Source organism: Lampetra fluviatilis, chromosome 51, assembly GCF_964198595.1.
Source record: "Lampetra fluviatilis chromosome 51, kcLamFluv1.1, whole genome shotgun sequence".
Classification (NCBI taxonomy): domain Eukaryota; kingdom Metazoa; phylum Chordata; class Hyperoartia; order Petromyzontiformes; family Petromyzontidae; genus Lampetra; species Lampetra fluviatilis.
The window spans coordinates 9,792,696-9,814,968 of record NC_136325.1 but is presented as its reverse complement, the minus strand read 5'-3'; the positions used below and the strand labels follow the sequence as shown (position 1 = coordinate 9,814,968).

General features: G+C 46.6%; 1 protein-coding gene across 2 annotated transcripts; it reads right to left on the bottom strand.

Annotated features, from left to right (window-relative positions):
- Positions 1-24: 24 nt before the first annotated feature.
- On the bottom strand, positions 25-21,704 carry MFSD1 (major facilitator superfamily domain containing 1). 2 transcript variants are annotated; one of them, XM_078878738.1, is made up of 17 exons: positions 21,504-21,704; positions 19,148-19,200; positions 17,465-17,577; positions 16,416-16,458; positions 16,212-16,279; positions 15,614-15,722; positions 14,554-14,653; positions 13,512-13,610; positions 12,842-12,953; positions 12,215-12,271; positions 10,550-10,706; positions 9,577-9,674; positions 8,974-9,086; positions 8,522-8,569; positions 7,379-7,439; positions 3,492-3,603; positions 25-2,973 (listed from the first exon to the last, which is right to left on the bottom strand). In XM_078878738.1, exons 1-17 carry the CDS (start codon positions 21,676-21,678, stop codon positions 2,914-2,916), a joined length of 1,578 nt encoding a protein of 525 aa, XP_078734864.1. In that variant the 5' UTR covers positions 21,679-21,704; the 3' UTR covers positions 25-2,913. The 2 variants fall into 2 exon arrangements, with proteins under 2 accessions (XP_078734864.1, XP_078734863.1); XM_078878737.1 differs by lacking the exons at positions 25-2,973; positions 3,492-3,603 and adding an exon at positions 4,204-6,774.
- Between the last annotated feature and the right edge of the window lie 569 nt (positions 21,705-22,273).

The window sequence follows — 22,273 nt, the reverse complement described above, 5'->3', positions numbered from 1 at the left end:
AAAGATTAAAACATTGCAAACTCCAGTGCGCATACACTACCGTCACAACGTGCTGCATTACACAGTCCTCTCTGGGCACGTCCAAGGACTGCGGTTGTAAAGCCATTTGAGGCAGCGCACACTCTCCAAATGAACGGCTGCACAGTCGTGCCCTCGGTACTGGGTGCAGCTAACACCGTGTCCCGCTTAAGGCAGCGGCGCTTTCGTGGGGACAACCAAATTTCAAGGAGAATTTTTTTTGTTAAGTTGCACTTGCCAAGCTCAAACGCCGAACAGCACGCAAAGCGACGCTGTCTCTCTCTCTCGCTGTTAGTGACGCTGCCTTTGGCAACTGGTGCACAAGCACGGATAACGAAAACAAAAGCTCAACATTCGTCGATAGCACTGTGGCCTTCATTTAGACTGCTGGAAGAATCTGATGAGCTGTGAAGCTCTTTCACAGACGTCCATTAATGGCCCTTTGCAGCGCATAGGCCAGAGAGTGGAGTTGGAGACAACGCGACATGGACGTGCGCTGTCAAAGGGACCCATTGCACAACACGTCGCCTGTTGTCTACGTTGTCTATTTAGGGCCACCACCGTCACTGACGAACGGACCGAGTTTGCTTCGTCGCCCACACTGCACGGGAAGGGGGGGGGCAGTGCAGTCCCAGCGGCGTCGGGTTGTGTGCATTCCAGAATTGTCTCGTAGCTTTCCCCCTGTGGTTTCCAATGCCGTTTTTGTCTGCCTCCCTTTTGTCTTGCTTCTATTGTGTTGCATGTAATGTAAGCAATAGAAATATAGAAGTCGTCATGGTAATGAAGGGGTTTTGTTAAAAACGAATGGACAAAATTAATTAGCCTGGTATTCCGAGGACGCGCGCTGTACTCAATTACTAATGCTTTACAACCATCGGCGAGAAAACAAACACCCATGAAATGTATGGGGGTAAAGAGGTGAATTACAAGGCTTGTAGTCGCACCGATTAGTGTTGTCATGCCGTGTCTATAAAGGTGTCCCACCCTTGCAGTGTTCGCTCCATGGCAATAAAAAACAGAGGCGTGCAACAATTCACTGCGCCCAGCCATGCGTTGAATCGTGGATTTGGGGGCGACGTTTCAAAATGTATAGAATATTCAACGTTATTATTTTCGTCTTGGCTTGCATCTTTTAACTTACACATTTTTCGTTCTCTGGTTCTGTAGAGATGTTTCAGACCCCTTGTGTAAATAAGATTAGCAAATAATTTTTGAACATCAAACAGTTATTTTAACGATGGCCACCCCACTTCTGCGCTGCTCATGGGTGTTGTTTACCATGCCTGGTGAAGTGGGGGAGCATGGACGTTGGAGCATAGTACAGTACAACGGTTTTGGCGGCAGGGACCCCTCTGCTGCCCACAACATAGCCCCCCCCCCAGCAGGCTGCAGCAGCTGTTGTAAAGATGAGTGGTTGTATAGAGGAGTGGTGGTCACCCATTCAAATGCTCTCCAGGCTCGGCTGTGCTTCGTAGGCCGAATATGCTGCTTATGTTTAGGGTAAATGGGGAAACCCAATTCACACTATGCACGAGGAATCACATTTAAAATTGTCGATTTAAATAATGCATTGTTGCATACCCAACAGCACCTATAGTGGTCGTGAGAGTTCAGAGACGGACTGACATTTTTAAATACTTTGGTGAAAAGGCCAGTGTAGGCAGCACCACAGTCGGCAAAATGGCAGTTGATTGACTACGAGTGTCTACTCACAAGTGATTGAGTCAAACAAGTCTAAAGCTTAGCTTATGTACTTAAAAACTCATGACAAAGTAAACTATGCCAACGCAGCAGAAATACTTAACACACAGGCTTTCGCGACCAATATTATTATGGCTTGGAACAGCACACTGGTGTGCTGGAGAGTAAATCCACAACATTTTTTATTTTCTCTCCAACACACCCAGTGTGCTGTAGTGGTAGTAAATTGGCTGTGTGGCGTGGTGGCCGGTTTAACGTGATTTATATTTACGCGATCTAACCCAAATAAAACAACAACCCTCTTATGGACAGAAATACTTGTGTTCATTGCACTCCAGCAACAAAGAATATAATCTTTGTTGGCAACCGTGTTTGTCGTGTTGCACCAACGTTTGTAAACACACACGTCACCACTCTGCAATTGCATTGAGAGACATTCAAAGCATTTAGTACTCCACTCCACGGCGGAGTAAACCTTAACTCTTCTCGATTGTCCCGTAGGCAGATTAGCAGATTATCTGGGAGTGGGGATTAACCACGCACTGTGTGGGCGCGCACTGTGTGGGCGCGCTCACAAGGTGGGCAAATTCCATGCCAACACCTCAAACATGTCGGTATATTCGCAATTAATTTAATAAGCAGCAAAAACAAAAGATATGCCAAATTGTGACCCCCCATTTCCACGTCAATTGCTTTTTTTTTTACCACTTATGTTTTGCATCCCCCGTTTTGTTTTGTTCAAGCCGTCCCTTGCCCCACCCCCATGACCCCAGAATAATCGAGAGCCGACGACAACCCCACACCCTGTGTCCATCTGATTTGCACAGCTTAACAGACCACAACTGTAAACAATTCACAAGGAAATTCAAGCTCTGAGGTGCAGTAGAATCTGGACAGAAGCACACTTCTGATACGAGCCACACTGCATGCCTCCCGTGACACTCGTGAGGGTGAAAGGTCAACGGCGATGTCCGATACAAGTTCGCTACTTCAGATATAAGCAACACCTCTCCTTGCTCCCAAGGAATTGTGCTGGTATCCAGGTTCTACTTTCACCGAAAAATGGTTACGACATTGACACGGCTGCTCCATGGTTCATGGTGAAGGTGCCACTTGAGTGCAGTGCCCGTGCATTGACCGTTGCTTTGGCGGATGGCAAGACCTGGCTGCTTGTCCCGACAGCAAGGCAGCTCCTTACTTCACCACGCTCCGACAAGCCAGGGAAGACAACTGCAGGCTGTAGTGAGCTGGAAGCTGCACGGCACACACGCGCACACAAATACAAAGATTCCCCGTATAGCCTTAACAGACTGTTGGGGCAAGTGCTGTTGGCGAGCACCTATGAAGGCCGGCACGGCACACGAGGGGGTGGGTGTCCAGCATCATGCCCGACCGCCTTTGTCTCCCCAATGTCAATGTTTACACATCACACCAGGTACTCATTTGAGGCTGAGTCGACCTAGGTGAGGCACAGGATCAGTTCGGATAATCGCCACTGGTGTTGGCCTTAGCTGGTTAAATAAAAAAGTTACGTTTTCTTTTCAGTAATTGGCGAGAAACGTTTCATTACGGGACCATGATGCCGACAAACAAGGGCTTGCTCTCCTTCAAATGGCATCACGGGATCTGTAACGTCAACTGTGATGCACCCGCAGTATTAACCGGGGCGGCCTGCCAGATTCGAATGGCGAAACTCTGAAGCGCCTTCCCGCCGGCCCATCTCATCGACCCAGACGGACGAACGCAAGGCGCCCGATGCCGTCGTCGCTCACCTGGGCACCCAGCCTGCACAGGTAACGGTTGCGCAGCGCAAATGCCGAGCGAGGACCCAGGCGTGTCAGATCCCTCTGGCTCTCACGCCGTCGGAGCTCTGCCCTCCTCGCCCTCCAGGATTGATGGGTGGGTGGGGGGATGGAAGGATAGAACACACGAGGCACATGAGTAGGGAAAGGGGTTTGAAGATTGAGGGAGGTGAAGTTAAATGTGCATCGGTAAAGCAACAGGCTTGCAAGACTAGGCAATTTGAAAAGTAATTTCTTTAGAACTGCTTTGTGGTTAGTTGTCCTTCACCCATCCCTCCGATTAGCACGGTTGGCTACGTACGGTGCGAAAGAAGTTCAACATACACATACAGACTGTTTATAAAAAAAACTAAACTTATTTTACTTTTAATTTACCAGGTAAGGCCCACTGAGCTATGTAGCTCTTTTTCAGAAGCGACGGGCCACAAATGATCGCTCAACGAAGTGGCTTATCATGTGGAAATTTATAGCAGTCAAATACTCAATAAACGTCAGGGTCGGGAATGAACCCACGCATTCCTACACACCAGGCGAGGTAGTCCACATCACAAACGCTCGACGCCGCCGCATGCTGGCGAGGGTTTTTAAGTGCGGGAGGATGTGGTTGGGGAAGTGCGTGTTGTTACCTTGGCATGTGGAGCCGGACTACGTTAGGACAAACACAGTCAACGCGATCATAGCATTCTTTTTGCCATTTATATTTCAAGTGCACGACACCCGATACAAATTCTCCCCCATCCTGAATTTCGAACGCGTTAAACGGAGCAGCACCATCCCCATTCACAATCATACGATTTAATTGTGGTACTTTTGAAATGACTAAACCTTATAAAAGTATGACAATGAAATACTTTGTATAATCTCTGACATTAAACATGGTAATTGGGTTAGTATTAAAATGTTCAAGTGACCCATAACCCGTTCAGCTGTTAATTTTAAAATATAACAACCATGAACTCTTGCTTTCTTTTACATAATTGCACATGCAGAATAATGCCTTGTAAAGCTATTGTAAGAATCATATACATTAAAAGATAACATTTAAAACAGCAAAATGAAACAATCTTACGAGTTATGGAAATAGAAATATAAGTAACAAATCTTTATTTCTATATGTGCTTTGAACTTCTTTTTAACATTTAAAAATATTTGTCAACAAATGTAACTCCAAATTATGCTGTTGGCATCATGCTGCGTTCATGAATAATGTATTGATATTCAACGCAGAGCATTGAGTGCAACACCCCATGTCAGACAACGGCCTATGGAAGCAGACGTCACAGAACTACTTCCCAAGTGCCTTCTAGTGACCTCCGTTCCACACGAGGTGAAAGCATTTTTCCTCCCCCACATTCTGCTATGAAGTGATGTTCGCGTCACAGGACAGCCAAATTAAATGTTTTTAATTCTCACCAAACTAGAATAAAGTACGGGCGCAGATTTAATGCCATGATTTCTTTGTCAAGTCGCCGGTGCGTGAGCAGGCTGAGACCACCGTCGCTTCGCTACACAAGAGGGCCCCCCGGTTTAAATCGCCGGCGGGCAGCGACCCGCAATTTTGACAACCTGGATCTCAGTGGTGCCAGCTCAGTGGTCTGACCTCTAAACCACCTGGCGACCTTTCGTTAATGAGCAACGCGTACAACTTTGGGTGACATGTAAAACCGAAGCATGCCAACATCGAGCATTCATCGAGCGTGCGCATAATCGCCGAGCCACTGGTGTTGGCCATTAACAAATAGATTTAAGTGCAGCATTTAAAACCTATAAAGAGACCAGGCATATCGTAAATTACAATGGTAACAACGTTAAGCATCAATTTCAATTACAACAGAGCTCCCAGGATGCCCACAATTAAATGTTTAGATGCTTTATGAGTACAAATTCAATTGTAAACAGAGCAATCCAAAAATGAGACTGAATCAAGTGGCCATTCCCTTGTAATACCAATTGCGAGGTATTGCAGTTGATTCATTTGACCCAGGTTTTACAAAGTGCATCAATGCAGCATGGAAAGTGCTTGCATTTCCCTAAGTTTTCATCAGACCTGGAATCAATTACAAACGTAACGGTGAAACTTAATGAATCGCAATGACAATATCATTGTAAGGTCTGATAACAGGTGTACACGTTCAGCCCCTTTGTCAATCCACTGCCAGATGAGGGCTTCCCCACACCATGTAGGTTGTGGGGGTTATTCGACCATACTTCACCAAGCTGGTCAGTGCGGGTTGGCCATTAAGGGAAGCAGACATTGGGAGCGTACGTAGTACAGTACAATGGATTTTTACTGCACTGCCCTCTGCTGCCAACACAGCCCTGTAGCAACCTACAACACCGGTTGTATGCATGGTGGTCACTCATCGAAGCACTATCAAGGCTAAATCACGTTTAGTTTTCACGATCTGATGAGATCGGGCGCATTCCGAGCGAATCGATAAGAGATTTCTATCAACGATAGTGATGTAAATTGCAATCATAAACGCGTCCCTAAACCTGGTTTCTAAAACTTTCAAATCCCATTTTCCGCACCCAACTTCCCATCGTCTCTATCCTGGAGTGCATTCCCAGATCTCATTCCCACTTATTATGTGACAAGGAGAGGATCCTGGTTCCTCTGATTGCTGTAACGCTGAACCCACTGTGATGTCCAGCCCAAGAGAACTGCTGGATGCAGATACTTACAGAAATTGAGTTGTTCTAACACTGTGTGCCAGCGGTGTAAATAAATTCAGCAAGAGCATTAAAAGCAAGCAAAGCGCCCGACAGAACCTGCATACCCCACTACCTTTGCCGCACGAAAGCCACACAGGCATGAAAGCAAATCGATAAAAAAATTTAAGTAATGTAAATATTATATTTTTCCACGCCGATAGATTTAGTGCAATTATAAAATAAGAGCGAGCCAAGCATTGCTTTTGCTTAAATTATAAGCGCTTAGAAAAAAAGTGTTTTTGTATCTCAGTAGGATTATCTGTACAAGTAAAATAAACAAACAAAATCACAAATTTTACATCTTAAAATTGCACAAGCGGGGACCACCCCCGATCTGTCGCTACCGAAAGTAAAACGGCAGCCATGCTGATTCTACTGCAAGCGGGGGAGAAGCGCGCATCTGCCAAGCAAGATTTCTTTTTACAGAGCGTGCCAAGCCTAAAGCTGCGAAAGCCAGATTCGAGAGCGGCAGAAGTTAAAGAAGTCGTCCCAGATGCCTCTCACATATAGACGGGGCATCGCCGGATATTCCGCTCAGCTGCAAAACAGCCAGCAAGGAGATAAACGGTGTCATTTACTGCCAGGACGCATGCCGTACACAAATAGGGCATCGCACTGCATTAGTCAGCCTTCAAAAGTGGGGCTGCCACGATAAATTAAAGTCGGCATGCAATATGCGTTAGTAGACGCTCCAATATTGGAACTCGTGAGATTGAACACATTTTTTAATGGTACGTATAAGGATGCAAAAGCACCTACGTCAATATACTAGGTGCTTTAATGGTAACTCAAGTGTACCCATTTTTCTTTATTTCTAACTTAACATGGTTTGCAGACCAGTTCAGATATCACTGGTCACCGATGTTAGCCATGGGCTGGGCACCCAACTCGAGTTGCCATGTTCATAGCGCAGCGCAAGAACCAAACGCTTAATCACTTCCCATAAACTACTACATAGTTAAAACGAACTAACATTTGGTATTGAGCTCATAAGAGAGCAGCAATGACTATTTCATTAAAACACAATGTATTTTTTTTCACGTCAAAAAGCACATCACGGAGTCTATACAAAGTGCTGTTCTGTGCTGGGGGATGCTGTGCATGGCAACTGGTGGCACCGCGTGCAGAGACGTTGTACTCACTCAGCCGCATCGAGCTCCCGTTTCTTGTCTCTTTCCCTGGAGGAGAGGTTGAGGCCGCCGTCTGCACACGGCACACGGCACACGGCGGCGCAGCGCGCGGCGCGCGGCAACCCACCCGGTGAACAGAGACGCATGGAATCTCGTAGCCAGCACACGCATGGAATCTCGTAGTTGCAGGAGCCGGTGTTATTGTGAAGTATGTTCTCGCCACCGTGGCGAGATGTTAACTACATTGCCTGATATACAGGAGGCTTTGGGTTCGATCCTGACCCTTGACGCATGTATATTTGGGGTTTGCGTGTTCTCACTCTTCCTGTGGTTGCGTGGATATTACTCTCGGTCCACCGGTTTTTTTCCTCCATGCGTTTTAGAGTATATGGCTGCTATAAATTTCCACATGATAAGCCACTTCATTGAGCTATTATTTGCAGCCAAGTCGCTTCTGAAAAAGAGCTACACAGCTCAGTGGGCCTTAGCTGGTAAAAATTGGAAAAACATGTTGAACGTCTTTCTCACCGTACGTAGCCAACCGTGCTAATCGGAGGTGCACAATTAAAGTAAACGGTGGACGACTGAGTGCATCAACTATGAATGGTGGCACGGAAGAACGCAACATTTAAACCCCGTTTCCCCTTTTTTTTAAACCCCGTATCCTGACCCTTGTTGTGTAAGGAAATATTTGTTTGCATTTTTAACCCCAAGCACATGTGGTTAATGCAGACTTGATGCCTTGTTGGTGTTGGAACATCTTACCAGCTGTATTTATGTATTTTCCTTTAACATTCAATAGCTTGATGCTGGCAAAAGCGTCCCATCGATATGCACGCACCTTAGTTGCCCTCATCGGTGTGCAAGAGGAGAATTTCACCTGGCAACACGTGGCTGCTAATTTTAATACACTCAAGTCACTACTGTCACTGCAAGGTTGACACGCACGTTAATGTTGAACTTCTTTCGGACGGTATATCGCCAACCGTGCAGATCGGAGGTGTGGGGGAAGGACAACAAACTAAACACAAAGCACAGTTAAGGTGGTTTTTTTTTATGTGTAGCTCCTCAAAAGGAACTTTAAAGTCCTATTGGGTGCTCTGAAAAGGAGAAAGTTTGCCACCCCGGTCGTTAGGTGTGTGCACAGGTGCTCACCTCTGATCAGGTCGATCAAGTAGAGTAGAACAGTGGCGATCAAGGCAACTGGAAGACAAAGGGAAAGGCATTACAACACGAGAGAGAAGGAAAACGTTGGCCTGACCGCATCCACTCGGGAATTAAAAATCCAAGCCAAGAGCAGTTTATTAATTAGCAGACCCTCGGCCAATCCTCTGCGAGATGAAGGCCGCTCCCATGCGGTGTTAGTCACGAAGGCTGTTTGACCATACTTCACCACGCACGGTCATTGCGGTTTGGGGTTTGGATGTCACTCGCCACTGTCGTTTAGTAGTGGCCGGGAACTGAACTTAGATCGGCGGGTTGATGGCGAGCTCGCATATGGATTCTTTGCAACACTATCCAACACGCATTGTGCCCCACACGCGTTGCACCCTGCACGCGTGCGACAGACGCGCTGGCCACCCACACGGCTCGACGGCGCGACTCACAGCACAAGCAGATGCAGAAGAAGAGCTCCAGGAAGAGGTATCCGCTCGAGTCCAGGATGGAGCCGGCAGCAATGGCAATCACCGCCAGCCCCAGGTTCTGTATGGACTGCATGCTGCAGCAGCAAGGCACGCGCGATTGTCAAAACAATCCCAACAGTTTACAGCGAGAAGACATTACTCGTGATACGACACACAACCCCCGTATAAAAGTTCCACAACATGACGAGTACTGCGATATCATTCACACATACTGCCCATTTTGTTTCAATCCAATGCTGGATGAGGGGCTTCCCCACGCCTTGCGGGCTGTCAGACATATTTGACCGTACTTTACCACGCTGGTCAGAGAGCTTAAGGTGGTGGTGGGGAATGTCGAACAATCGATTTTCCTGCAATGACCCCTCAACTTCCCCCAACGCCTACTAGGCCTGCCCCTTGCCCACGGTGCCCACCCATCCAAGCACTATCCAGGCTCACGTTCTGCTTAGCTTTACCGTTCGGTATTGTACATTAAATTAACCAGAGTTACCGTTTATAGTGTTCAAATCGTACAAACTAGAGTATGACTTAAAAAAAACATCGACATCCCAACACCACACTCACAATCCATAGGCTGTCCCCAGCTGGTGCTCCGGCACAATAAACGACACCATTGGCCACAGCGCACACGCCAGTAGAGAATACGCCACTCCCATCAGGCTCTGCGTGGAAGACACACACCATGCATTAGGGCCATGGCATTTCACAGTGAACGTTAAAGATGCTCTGCTGTCGCCTTGAGTAAAAGTGCTGGCGTCAGGATCAAATTTCACAAAATTGAAAATTACTCAATTGGGAATGTACGTAGCAATCATTGCACCTTACTGGCAGACTAATCCCCCAGGTCACTCTTGCAAATGAGACATCCTGTTCTTATCCTAAGCACAACAATCGCTTTTACTCCAATGCGCTGGCCACCACGTGGCTCCGTAGCATTCTGTTTATGAATGGAGGTCACCCATCCATATTTTGCTAAACAGACGAAAAGATTACGACGGAATTTATAATCGTACAATAAATCGCAATATTGCCATATAGTGGCAGCTCTCCAGCTCGATGTGGAAAGCAATCCGTCACTGGTGTGTGTACGCTCCTGTGTGTGCCTGCGGCTACAAACACCACCCCCCAAGGACTGTACACAACTTCACGCCCTCCCAAATATAGATCCCAAAGTCATTGGGTGGGGGGGTATTTGCAATTCACAAACTCTCAAGACAGCAATTGCACGGCTCAATCACGTGCATCTGGATATCTCACCGCTGCTCTTCATAGGCAATACGAAAGAATAAGAGTGCCATGCTTAAATTTCGATTTAAAGCTTTCGTGACTGCAGGGAATCATCTTCTTGGTTCTTTCGGTAAAGTCACGTAGAAGGGAAATAATAAAATAATAAAAATAAAACATAATAAAATAAATCTCATCTTATTATGTTTTATTTTTATTACTTTATTATTTCCCTTCTACGTGACTTTACGGAAAGAACCAAGAATAAGAGTGCCATGCTTGCGTGTGAGAACGAGTGTGGACGCGGTCTCACCATTGGGATCCAAGGATTCCAGAAGGTGAAGGCGAGCATGACGTGAGCTCCCAGCGTGGCCAACACGGCCACGAGCACCCACAGGATGTTCTTGCCCACGCGATCCACCATGAAGCCCAGCACAGGGGACGCGGGGGCCGAAATGACGTACACGATGCTGCACGGCAACGCAACACAAAGACGCAGACGCACGCAACAAGGACCATAACTCAAAACACATACACAAGACAGACAGATAGATAGCCAACAGATACAGAATCTGAATATGTATTATACTGGAGGAATCCGTTGAGCTATTAAGCTCTTTTTCACCGGTGTCCAGTAGGGGCAGGTCAGAACGTTACGAAAAGACGATAGGAGTGCACAGAATAGGAAAGGCGATCCACATATACAAACACAGAGACAATTTCAACCGAGAAGATGGATTCTGGCTCAGCAATCATTGGAAGGACGTAATAAACCACTTCGGATCTTAACTGATTGTTGTTCACGTTGATGGTGACTTTCAGACCGCAGTCCACTCACTGGCATTGACTGTGTATCTTGTGTTCTCCACAGGGAATGCATTATTTGCTCCGCTGCGGATCTCCTGCCACCGTTTTCCCATTCACATGTTTAATTGCTTCTACATACTATTAACATGCCCTCCCTTTGTTAATGCTACCCCCCCACCTCCCTTTGGTGCTGCTGATCCTGCATAATGTATGGGCATAATATGACTTTGAAACCCCCCCGCCCACCTCCTACGCATTTCCCATGAATATGCTAAATTCCTCTTGATATGCACATTCTTTTGTTAAGGCTCTCTTCTTCTTCCACCTCCAACTCAGCTTATATATAAGCTCCTAGCTTGGCAGTGTCTCATTCTTCACCTGAAGACGGCTGCTTGCGTTGTAGCCGAAACGTCGTGAGAATTTGTTTTATTATGTTTTAATTTTATTATTTTATTACTTCCCTTCTACGTGACTTTACCGAAAGAACCAAGAAGATACATACCATGTGCTTATGAAGATATGCAAAAGACACACAATACAGGCCACGTATAGAAAACGATATGCACGTGCAATTGTTTGGAAAAAGCTATCGTAGAAAAGTGACGAATATTCATGCATTTACTTTAACCTCTTCTTTTTACCCCCCAATGGGATCCCGATTGCGCTATCAGCATCGGTGTCACGGGACGAAGATTCCATTTCCATCTCTCGCACAGCACTGCGACCCTTCTCGTCAGGAATGCCCCACAAAAGCAGACATCAAAGAGCTACCTTTGAGAGCCTTTCAAGAGCTATTCTGGTCCACAGAAGATGGGGCAACACTTTCCCACCCACTCCGCCACATCAGTCATGTTCGTCGCATGACAGCCAAACTAATATTTTTTATTCCCAAAGCTGGAATTTTGCCAAAATGAAGTGCATAACTAGACTTTACGCGATGGACTGGTATATGTGTGTAGTTATTGGTGACTGGACCATCAACTCACTGCACGCGAGAATCTGGTTTAACCCAAGGGGACCGTCTGGATTCGAACCCAGGATCTCAGCAGTGCTGGATTCAGTGCTATGAGCGGAGCCACCTGTCCAGTTCAAACATGTAACAACATTGTTAAAGTTGTCATGATACACGAGTGAAATTACAAATAAAAAATTACCTTCACCAGGGTCTTACCTGTTAACTGCTCCTGCGCTGGGGGCACTGAAGCCAAACTTCTCTTCAAAGAAAACTCTAAAAACGGTCAGCACAAGGTGGGTGGGGGGGGAATCAGTAACGAGGGGAGTAATGCTCATGTTACTCTTGGAAACGAACTATCGTGGTCTCCTAAAGGTCTCACAGGGTGACGTAAAATAAATACCATCCCACACGTCACGTACAATATTTACAGCCCTTTGTGTCAATCCACTGTTGGGTGAAGGTCGCTCCATGTCGTGTTGGCCACGGGGGTCGTTTGGCCATACTTCACCACGTTGGTCACTGCTCATTGATCAAAGGGGTTGCCCAAAACTTGTTGACAAAATCCAATGGTTTGTTTTCGCTCTCAAACATGCAAATGTATTGCCCTACACAGCTTGCCCATCGGCTTTCATATCGATAATGAAATAGTTCCAAAGACACAGTTGGAGAGCATTACATCATCCAATGTGTCTATTTAATCATTAGGCTTTCACAACCAATATATTCTTTATTTGAGCTTGTACGCCACTGCCAACGAAGTCCTTTGCTTTCTTGACGATGAAAATGTTACGTGGCAGGCGGTGGCAGTGGGGGGTAAGGGGGGTGTGCTCTTGGAGTACGTACTTCCCCAGGCCGATGAATGGGAAAACTGCCACGTAATATCCGACGCACACCATGAAGACCATCCAGAGCGATGCTGGGAAGTCCTTGACGTCGGTCAGCCTCACCACCTCTCCTGCACGACACAGCGGGCGTTCAAGCGAGGCCAGCCACCACATAAGGCTGTGTTGGGGCTATGTGTGGGGTAATTGTCCCATCTGCATATTTGTGAAGGGCCATTGCCCAAAACGTAATCGATATATTTTTATTTTTAAGACATTGTTATTAACGAATGTGTTAAAAGTGTTTTCTGTAAATTAATGGGTTATCTAAACTATAAAAATAATATATTTTACCGTGTAAGGCCCACACTGAGCGATGTAGTTCTTTTTTAGAAGCGACCTAGCTATCACGAAGTGGCTTATCACGTGGAAATTTACAGCAGCAAAATACTCTAAATGCATGCCGATTCAAAATGTCGAGGAAAAACCAGAGGACCCAGAGAAAAATCCACGCAACCACAGGGAGAACATGCAAACTCCAAATATACAGGCATCAGGGTTGGAATTGAACCCACGACCTCCTACATACCAGGCAAGGTGGTTAACATCTCACCACCGCGGCACCATCCTCATCTCCTACCATGATTTATATTTGACGCAATTACATTTAACCTCTGCTCAGTGCAGCCCACCTGTTTTGCCTTGCTCCTTGTGCAGGATTTTTTCAGCACGCTTGTCCAGGAAGCCCAGGATGAGCGCACACGCCAGCGAGAAGAGGCAGGTGACTGACGCTGGCGCAATATCACAAACACAAGGCAACACAAACGCGTTCTTTTTTGTAGGGTCTAAAATGGGACCGCATCACAACACGCCGTACGGAAAACAGTATTTATTTTATAGAAGCAGTTGGCTAGCGGAAAAGAAAGGAAGAGTCTGAGCCTCGATTTGAAAAACTCCTATAACCAACACGGGGAGGGGGTTAGGAAGTCTATGGGGGTCTCCATGTGAGTCTATCGGTCTCTGCGGGATTCTATTGCTTTCTGTGCAAAATTGTGGGTCTGTGTAAGTTCATGAGTTTGTCTGCATATATAGGCCTCCGTGTTTTTGTCTGTAGCTCTAATTCTGTGGCTCTCTGTGTCAGTCTATATAATACAATGTGCATTTATGTACCATCTCAAATGAGACCGTTGTACAGAAAACAATGGGCGTATTTATTTGATGTAATGAGGCAGTGAATCAGACTGAGGAAATAAAATGAAGGTTTTGAGCAAAGGCAGGAAGTCGATGGTATGGATCGCTGGGGGAAGGAAGGGAGATCCAAGCACAAACAACACCCCACACATCACATTCGGCAGCAGCAGTGCTGGGTGAAATGGTGCTTTACAATAGCAGCAGCACAAAGTCCAATAGAAAAATCCCAGCATTGCCCATCTCCAATTTATCACGAAATATTAAGACTGGTTAAACATTTGTGAAGTGCATTCTCTCTTTAATCCCCATGCTCAAACCTAGTTGCTTTTTCACATTGGAAAAATGATGGCATTCACTGTCATTCTGGGTCTTTGAAAACACACCCGAGTGCAACAGGAGCGTGCAATCAAACAGCAACGTCACTCGAAACGCGTGTTGTTGGTTCAATGTGGAGCCGCTATGAATGCGAGAAAGGTTGATTTGCCATTGGATGGTGCTGCTTGGAAGAAAACCGAGGGGTGGGATGCATGGCCTACCACCTACCGATCATGAGAGAAATGCCCAGGCAGGAGTGACCCGACCCATACGTCTGTGCCACTTTGTTGTACAGAATGCCCATCACATTCATGTTCACTGTACTTCCCTGGAGGCAGAAGCAAACACATAGAAGGTGTCCATTAAAGGTGTCACCATTTCATTAAAAAAATCCCGATTTAGATTAGACATCATTTGAATTCACAGCGCTCACTCAGCCCTGAATATATACATGGCGTGCAGAGGTATCATCCATAGACAGTACTTCATTGGATAAAACCAAAGAGCAACATCGCCCCCTGATGACGAAAAATAAGAAGAGGTTTTATACTTTCTGGTGTGAAGATGTTGAAACACCAAACAGAAACCTTTTGCAAGGCATCCAGTCTGCATTAACCACACGTACTTGTGGTGAACATGCAAACAAACGTGCTCTGATAATCTCAGCATTGTCTTGATTGGCCTACACCAGAGACAGCCTTCTGCATGGCCTTGTCTCACCAGTGTGAGATCAGAGAACAACGCCAAAAGGCCAACAGGACAAAGACAGTGCCAGTATCAATGCATCAAAAGCTTGGGGTGAGAAGTTGGTTTTTCACTTTGTAAAAAAGATGCCATTCACTGCCATTCTGGATCTTCGGATCCACACCAAAACCACCCCATCGCTCCCTGTTGGCAGGCTACCCATTGGTGTAACTGTAGCACATTCGTGGTAACGTCGCATTATAAGAATGGCACGGATGTCCTAAGCACGAATACATATTGTTGTTAGTTGTTAAAGATGTTATACAAAAACTATGTATATATACATTCACGCGTGGCACTACGAAGATTGTGTCGTACCAGCCTCGTCCCCATAAAGGTCCACATGTCCACCACAGCATTGGCAACACATCACCACCTCCGATTAGCACTGTTGGCTATGTACGGTGCGAAAGTTCAACATACACACATACATCACGATTCTAACTTGCCATTCTGGATTTATTTTGGTGGTTCCGAGGCTGGCCAAATACGTTTTGAGTCTCACTGCTAACCGGCATACAAAGACCAGCTCGCACAAACATACCAATCGAGCCATGCTGAGCTGCAGACCAAACACCAGGTTCAGCTCCTTGCCTTTGAACCAGTTCACCGCGTACGTGTTTTGAGCCACAGCCAGAGACTCCCCGCCGATACTGTGAAATTCAGACACGTAACAGAGCACAGAGCACGAGTATATTATCAGAAAATGTTTGTTTGCGTTTCAGTTTCATTTATTAGGTATAACCCTGTGAGCCATGCGGCTCTTGACTCGGGTGCGACCGCAACAAAACAAAAACATGAACAAGAAACATCTTAAAATGACTAAGCGCAACAGAAAAATCCAGGAAAAAACAGCAAAGTCTTCCAGAAAAAGCACCGTATACCAACGTCGTGTGCAAAAATCACCAAAATGAAGCTATAAAAAACAATGTAACAGTGATCATGGAGACTTAATGCCTTGCAAAAGGTTTCTATTTGGCGTTTGAACATCTTAACACCTCCTGTTTTATTGCCAGAAAGGGTAAAGCCTCTTCTTATTTTTCATCATTTTGATACTGGCAAAAAGATGTCAAAAGTCTAGAAAATATTTTTCCTTTTTGAGATGCTTCTGTTACCAGGACACCCTTCATGAGCACACTTACCCAAAGACAAATCTTCCCAGCTCCATGAGCCAGTACGCATCGGTTAACGCTCCGACAGCAACGATGATCTGCAGCGGTTGCAAAGACGTGACGAGATAAGATCAACACTGTTAATCTGCGGGAAATGCATTTTTGTTAATATAAAAGTTAAAGAAACGGTGTTTGAATATACAATGCGATCGCTGCCAGGGGCACTGAACTCACCTGGCCAATGAAGACAAAGAGGCCAAAGATAATTGTTCCAAGCCTGTGAGAGAACGACAATTGAATTTAGAAATTGTTTTACGTTGATGTTGGGAAAATAACTGAAATATATAAAATACAATTCATCTTAAGAAACAAGAATTAAAATACACTTGCATCAAGATTTGAAAATAGACTGCCATGAAAAGCAGTGAACCAATGCACTGAGAGAAGTGTTTAATCAGTGGACTTTGTCTGCTATGGCAGGTAGATTGGAAACAACGAAGCCGACGTGGAAACTGGAACAAAACTCAAGAGAGTATGCAAAGAAGCATGGAGACATGCATGCTTGGAATGACACTTGGTTATGTATTTATATGGGGAACCTCTTTCGCATCATACGTAGTCAACCGTGCTAATCGGAGAAAAAAAAACACACATGCCTGTTATCCAATTGTAGTATGAAAATTAATGTGCAAGTTGACCGATCATAAATTGGCCTTTTCCATGACAGAAGGGACTGGGGCATGCTAGAATTATAAACGCAGTCCTGCACGGTCAAAACATATTCTGTTTTTGACCCAATCGTGCGGCAAAGATGCTTGCAGCGATGGATAAGTTACGTTTGCAAGCTATTTCTAAGTGGTAGATCTGATGTGGCCATGAGTCATAGGTTGCCCAGCCCTGCTTTAGACAAATGTACAAATTACATCACATGACAATGGTGGTGAAGGAGAAGTGGCGGAGTGGATGAAAAATAAAATGCTGAACGAGGCAGTCAACTGGGATGTTGACAGACTGTGGTCGTGATAAAGAAAACAGGCCGAGTAAAGGTAACATAAACATCAAGGTAAATCATATGCGACAAAGCTTATACAAACATATTCAAAGTACAGCTCAGGCCATTCATGACATTCTGTTGATCGTAATTGTGTATTCTGAAATAAACTACGTTGGGAAAAGAAGCAAACTCTTTCGATGTGGAAGAAGTAAGGGAAAGAGACGTGACGGCAAGCTGCGGGGGGACACGGGCAGCAGGGGATGTGGGTTCCTTTCATGGCGATTCTCACCTGACCCCAAAAACGCGGTCAATGAGGAAGCCTCCGAAGAAGCAGAGAATCACGTTGGGCCACGAATACCAGGCATAGAGCTGCATGAAGGAGGCGGTGTTCACTTTCATGTCCTAGCACGCACAAGCAAGCCAATGTGAGCACACATACAATATGCACACACAAAACAAAATCCCCCGTGTTGCCTTTCATATACTAACAGTGCAATGGGAATATGTAACTCCAACAAGCATTTGTATTTATTCTAGATTTGAAGTTTTCGTGACTGCAAGGATCCATACTCTTTGGTTCTTTCGGTAAAGTCACGTAGATGAAAAATAATAAAATGAAAATAACTAATTTAGATATTTTCATTTTATTATTTAATTAGCAAATGGTCCATTTTGCTCTAGTTTGTTTTAAAGTTTTGGTTATTGATTTTATCGATTTAACCAATTTATATTAAAACATTGTATGTATGTGAAGTATTGGAAAATGACAACAGGAAACTCCTTGACGGGAACACACTTCTTTTATTAAATCTTGACTTGTAACAATACAACGCGTGGCCTCTCTTCTTCACAATGCGGTCACCATACAACGGTACAACTCGTGACCTCTTCTTCTTCACCCTACGCTTCTCTTGACTCTCTGGATTCTGTGCTGCTGGCTCTCTGTGCCTCGTGTAGACTCCGCGCCTCGGCTACACTCTTCTCTCGCCTCGTGTAGACTCTGCGCCTCTGCTACACTCTCCACTCGCCTCGTGTAGACTTTGCATCTCTCTCTCTCTGGCTACACCGTATGCATACTCGGCTCGTGTAGACCTTCCTCTCTCTCTGGCTACACCGTATGCATACTCGGCTCGTGTAGACCGTTCTCTCTCTCTGGCTACACACTATACATTACTCAGCTCGTGTAGACCGTTCTCTCTCGCTGGCTACACACTATACATTACTCAGCTCGTGTAGACCGTTCTCTCTCGCTGGCTACACACTATACATTACTCAGCTCGTGTAGACCGTTCTCTCTCGCTGGCTACACACTTATACCTTACTCTCCTCTATTCTCCATTACTCTCCTCTACTCTCCTCTCCGGGCTCTATCTCTGCACCTTCGTCTTCATTCTTAGATGGTTCCACTTCTGCCCCCTGCTTCCCGGGAGACGGAGCGGATGCGGACCTCAACGTCGGCACCGCTCCTCAGTTACCCAATCCCCACGCGCTATCCCTACGATCCGGTTCCGCTCAGCGCGTGTTTCCACTCCCCGACCAATCACACCGCGCTGCTACCCGATCACTCCCTCTGGGCGCGTCACCGGCACACAGCCAATCAGCAGCACTACCCCCACCCGCGCACTGATGCCTGCTCCTCCCCGTCAGCGCGCGTCACCACACACACACCCGTACATACGCGCTGGCACACGACATATACACCCAGCGCGTATCACCACTACATATGTATAATTTCTTTCGCACCGTACGTGGTGTATATTTTAAGGTTAGGAGTACAGTTGGAATGACTGCTCAAAACACATCCCTTATTTATAGTATTCAATTAATGGGAAAAGCCATTCCCATTCCAAAATGTCATTGTAATCGCGTGTGTTTTTTAAAAACGCATCACATCCGTAAACCAAGGGAACCCTGTAGCGCCAATGCCTAAACAATTTCAACCCCAGTTGGACATTGTAAAAAAAAAATGTACCTGCATAACCTGCGTCTGGAGGGCTGCTGGGTTGTCATAACAGAAGTAGCTTCCTAAGAGGGGGAAAAAATCGCACATTTATAACAAGTTAATCGTGTTGTTGTTCATCTTGGGTAAGAAAAAGGCTTATATATATGTAGGGGTGATTGTCACTCACCATTCAACAGCCTTATTTACAACACGACATATATGTGAGGGAAAATGCCCCATCATGATATCACATCCATTAACTTATGTATCTGTGCAAACGGTATATGATTTGGAAACTTGTGGTTACTCATTAGCTCCCTGGTTTGCCTTAAGTGCAGAGATTATGCAAGACGCCACTCAAATTGTGTACGCTAAAGAATCACATGGTTACAGGCGTTATTTCGAAATATAGTGAACAAACAGCAAGAACACTTATGTCCTTGGGGTATCGTGTCACGAGTTCACCTCCAGTTCCTTAATTGTATTCAAGATCTGAAGCCTCACAGAGTAAAAATCAGCGGGAGAGCACTCATTTCTGTCCTGGCTTACTGTACACGTTTGTATGTACAGTATACTGAACTTCTTTCGTACCGTACCAATCGGAGGTGCGGGGGAAGGACAACAAACTAAACACAAAAGGCAGTTCTTAAGAAATTAGTTTTCAAAGTACGTAGCTCCAGTGGCTTCCAAATATCGTAAGGAAGAGCGTTCCAGACGGACGCAGAAGCGCATCTGAAAGCGCCGCGCGATGCGGTGACCACCGCCTTTGTTCGATGGCCCAGCAGCCAAAAGTACTGAGTTCACAGCAGCCACGAAGGAGACGTTCCCGGCTAGCCTAAAGCCAACATTCCTCGCCCACCCAACATCATCTTATACTTACGCTATTTGAACTTACATTCTTTACCTATGTTATGTATTTATCTTTTAATGATCTGCGCACCTTTCCTACACTTCGCACTCATATCATCTTTTGCGTTGTTTGTCGCCTGTAACTTTCTTCACCCGTCCCTCCTGGACATCTGTGAGAAAGAGCTTCACAGCTCATCGGATTTCTCCAGGATCAATATTCTGAAACTGCACAAGGACACCGGCAAAGCCATTCGCCATCCCACACGACCCCGCCGTGTCCTCTTGGACGTGTCCCCCCTCCTTGGGCTGCCACTCCATTACAAGTCTCGACGATCTGCAGCCATCGCAGCGACCTGACGGCCCTTCCCCCGCACCTCCGACGAGCACGGCTGGCAGAGTAGGGTGCGATAGACGTTGAACATACATGCACATGCTTATCTTCCAGTAACGTGTCCTGCCCAAGCCTTACACTCCTGTTAAGTCAAAATAGTGTCTGTTAGTGTATGTGGCCTGCGTGTGTTGCTTCATCCACGTCTTCCTCTTTCTGTCCCATCATGTATTACCCCGTTCCGTTTTCCAAAATCACTGGACACATTTTCTCTTTCTCATCCCGGGCCACCTTCGATACCCGCCCGAGGTATCGTACACCGATGTGCTCTCCAGTTGTACCCCTCCGGCAATTGTTGAGGAATCGATTAAAAAGGTAACATAATCAACGTAGCAAACAAAAAAACACCAAACATTGTTTTAAAATCAGTGACATGCTTTACCCGCTGCCACATATCAGCAACGTGGTCATTGACAACGATGGCGGGAACGCAGTGGACAAAGGTACAAGGAGAGGCAGTAGATGGGCAGACAGAGGCCCAGGGATTGGGAACACACGCGGGCTCACGACATCCATGGATCTTAGTGAGAAGTGTGAGAGAAGTGGGTGGCCGAGCAGGACGAGACGCGAGAAGTTCAGACTAATCACGGAGGGCCCAGCGAGGAACGGACCGCATCCAAGGGGCCTCTCGCCCGTCCGCCAAGACGACGGAATGGGCTCGTGTGTGTGCGGCCGCGGGGTGGACGGCGATGATGGCGAGGTGGCCTAGAGGCCTTCACGCAGCAGTGGAGTGGCCACATGCGACGATTAGCCTTGCTCCCAACGGGAACTCGCGACAACTACGGAAGTGTTGCGACCAGAACTTCTGCTTTTATGATTATCGCAGCGGCGCCACGTTAATTCGACTTGCGTTGGTCGAACGCTTGGCTTACAGTCGACAAACACGCGGCTCGGTGCAAGCGAGGTCGTTGCCTCAATTCCTTTAAGCAAAAAAAAATCATTGCAATTAGCCACGCACGGAAGGGGGGTTATATTTCATAGCACGCATAAACACGCGTCCCCACTCCCAGCCAATCAGGTTAACGCTCCGGCCTCCGCGTGACTGACGCCGACCTATGAGCGGGTTTGTTTTGAATCCCGCGAGCCAATCACGAGCGGCGGGAGCGCATGCGCGCTACCAATTGTAAACGCGACCAAACGCTCTTATACCGAAGCCCAGGAAGCACATGAAGACGAGGACCACGAAGCGATGGGGAGTGCGCCGCGGGTTGCACAGCGGCGAGGCGCCGCAGCCGGACAGCGCCGCCTCGTCGTCGCCGCCGTCGGGGCCGATTTCGTTGCCGCCATCGCCGGCGCTCAGAAGCGCCTCCGTCTCCTTCGCCATTGTCGCCAAACAATAAAAAAAACCCGGCGCACGTGACCACGAGGCGCGTGAGTGCGCGTGACGTCACCGCTCGGCAACCTACATTTGCATAACCACGCCCTGCGTCCAGAGGGTTTATTTTGCATAACCACGCCCCTTCATTATGCTAATTAGCATGACCACGCCCCTGTTTAATAATTAAATAAAGAGCTGCTGCGTTGGCGGTGAGCGCGCGTGACATCCCAAACTAAAGCCGCTCGCCCCCCCCTAGAGATTGGGGTCGCCACGGTGGCCGGGAGATGTTGACTACCTCGCCTGGTGCAGGAGGTCGTGGGTTCGATCCCGACCCTGACGATGCCTGCTGCTGCTGCTGTATATTTGGAGTTTGCGTGTCTCTCTCCCCTCCACATTTAGAATCAACATCACCACGCGTTTAGACTATTTGGCTGCTGCAGTGATAAGCCGGCTTGGTTGAGCTGTCAGCTGTGGCCAGGTCACTTCTGACAAAGGGCTACGTAGCTCCGTGAGCCTTACCTGGTAAAATAAAAACAGTTTCTAGTTTATAACTCATCATTGCCACATGTACATCAGAAGCGGCTCCTTAGTCCCGACAAAC

What these genes read in the sequence shown, in the direction of transcription:
- MFSD1 (XM_078878738.1), bottom strand. Translation starts at nt 21,678, where the DNA reads ATGGCGAAGGAGACGGAGGCGCTTCTGAGCGCCGGCGATGGCGGCAAC. An exon ending in CATGTGCTTCCTGGGCTTCG is followed by an intron (nt 19,201 to 21,503) that starts GTATAAGAGCGT and finishes TCCCCCTCTTAG; the next exon opens with GAAGCTACTTCTGTTATGAC. An exon ending in GGGCATTTCTCTCATGATCG is followed by an intron (nt 13,611 to 14,553) that starts GTAGGTGGTAGG and finishes ATATTGCGCCAG; the next exon opens with CGTCAGTCACCTGCCTCTTC.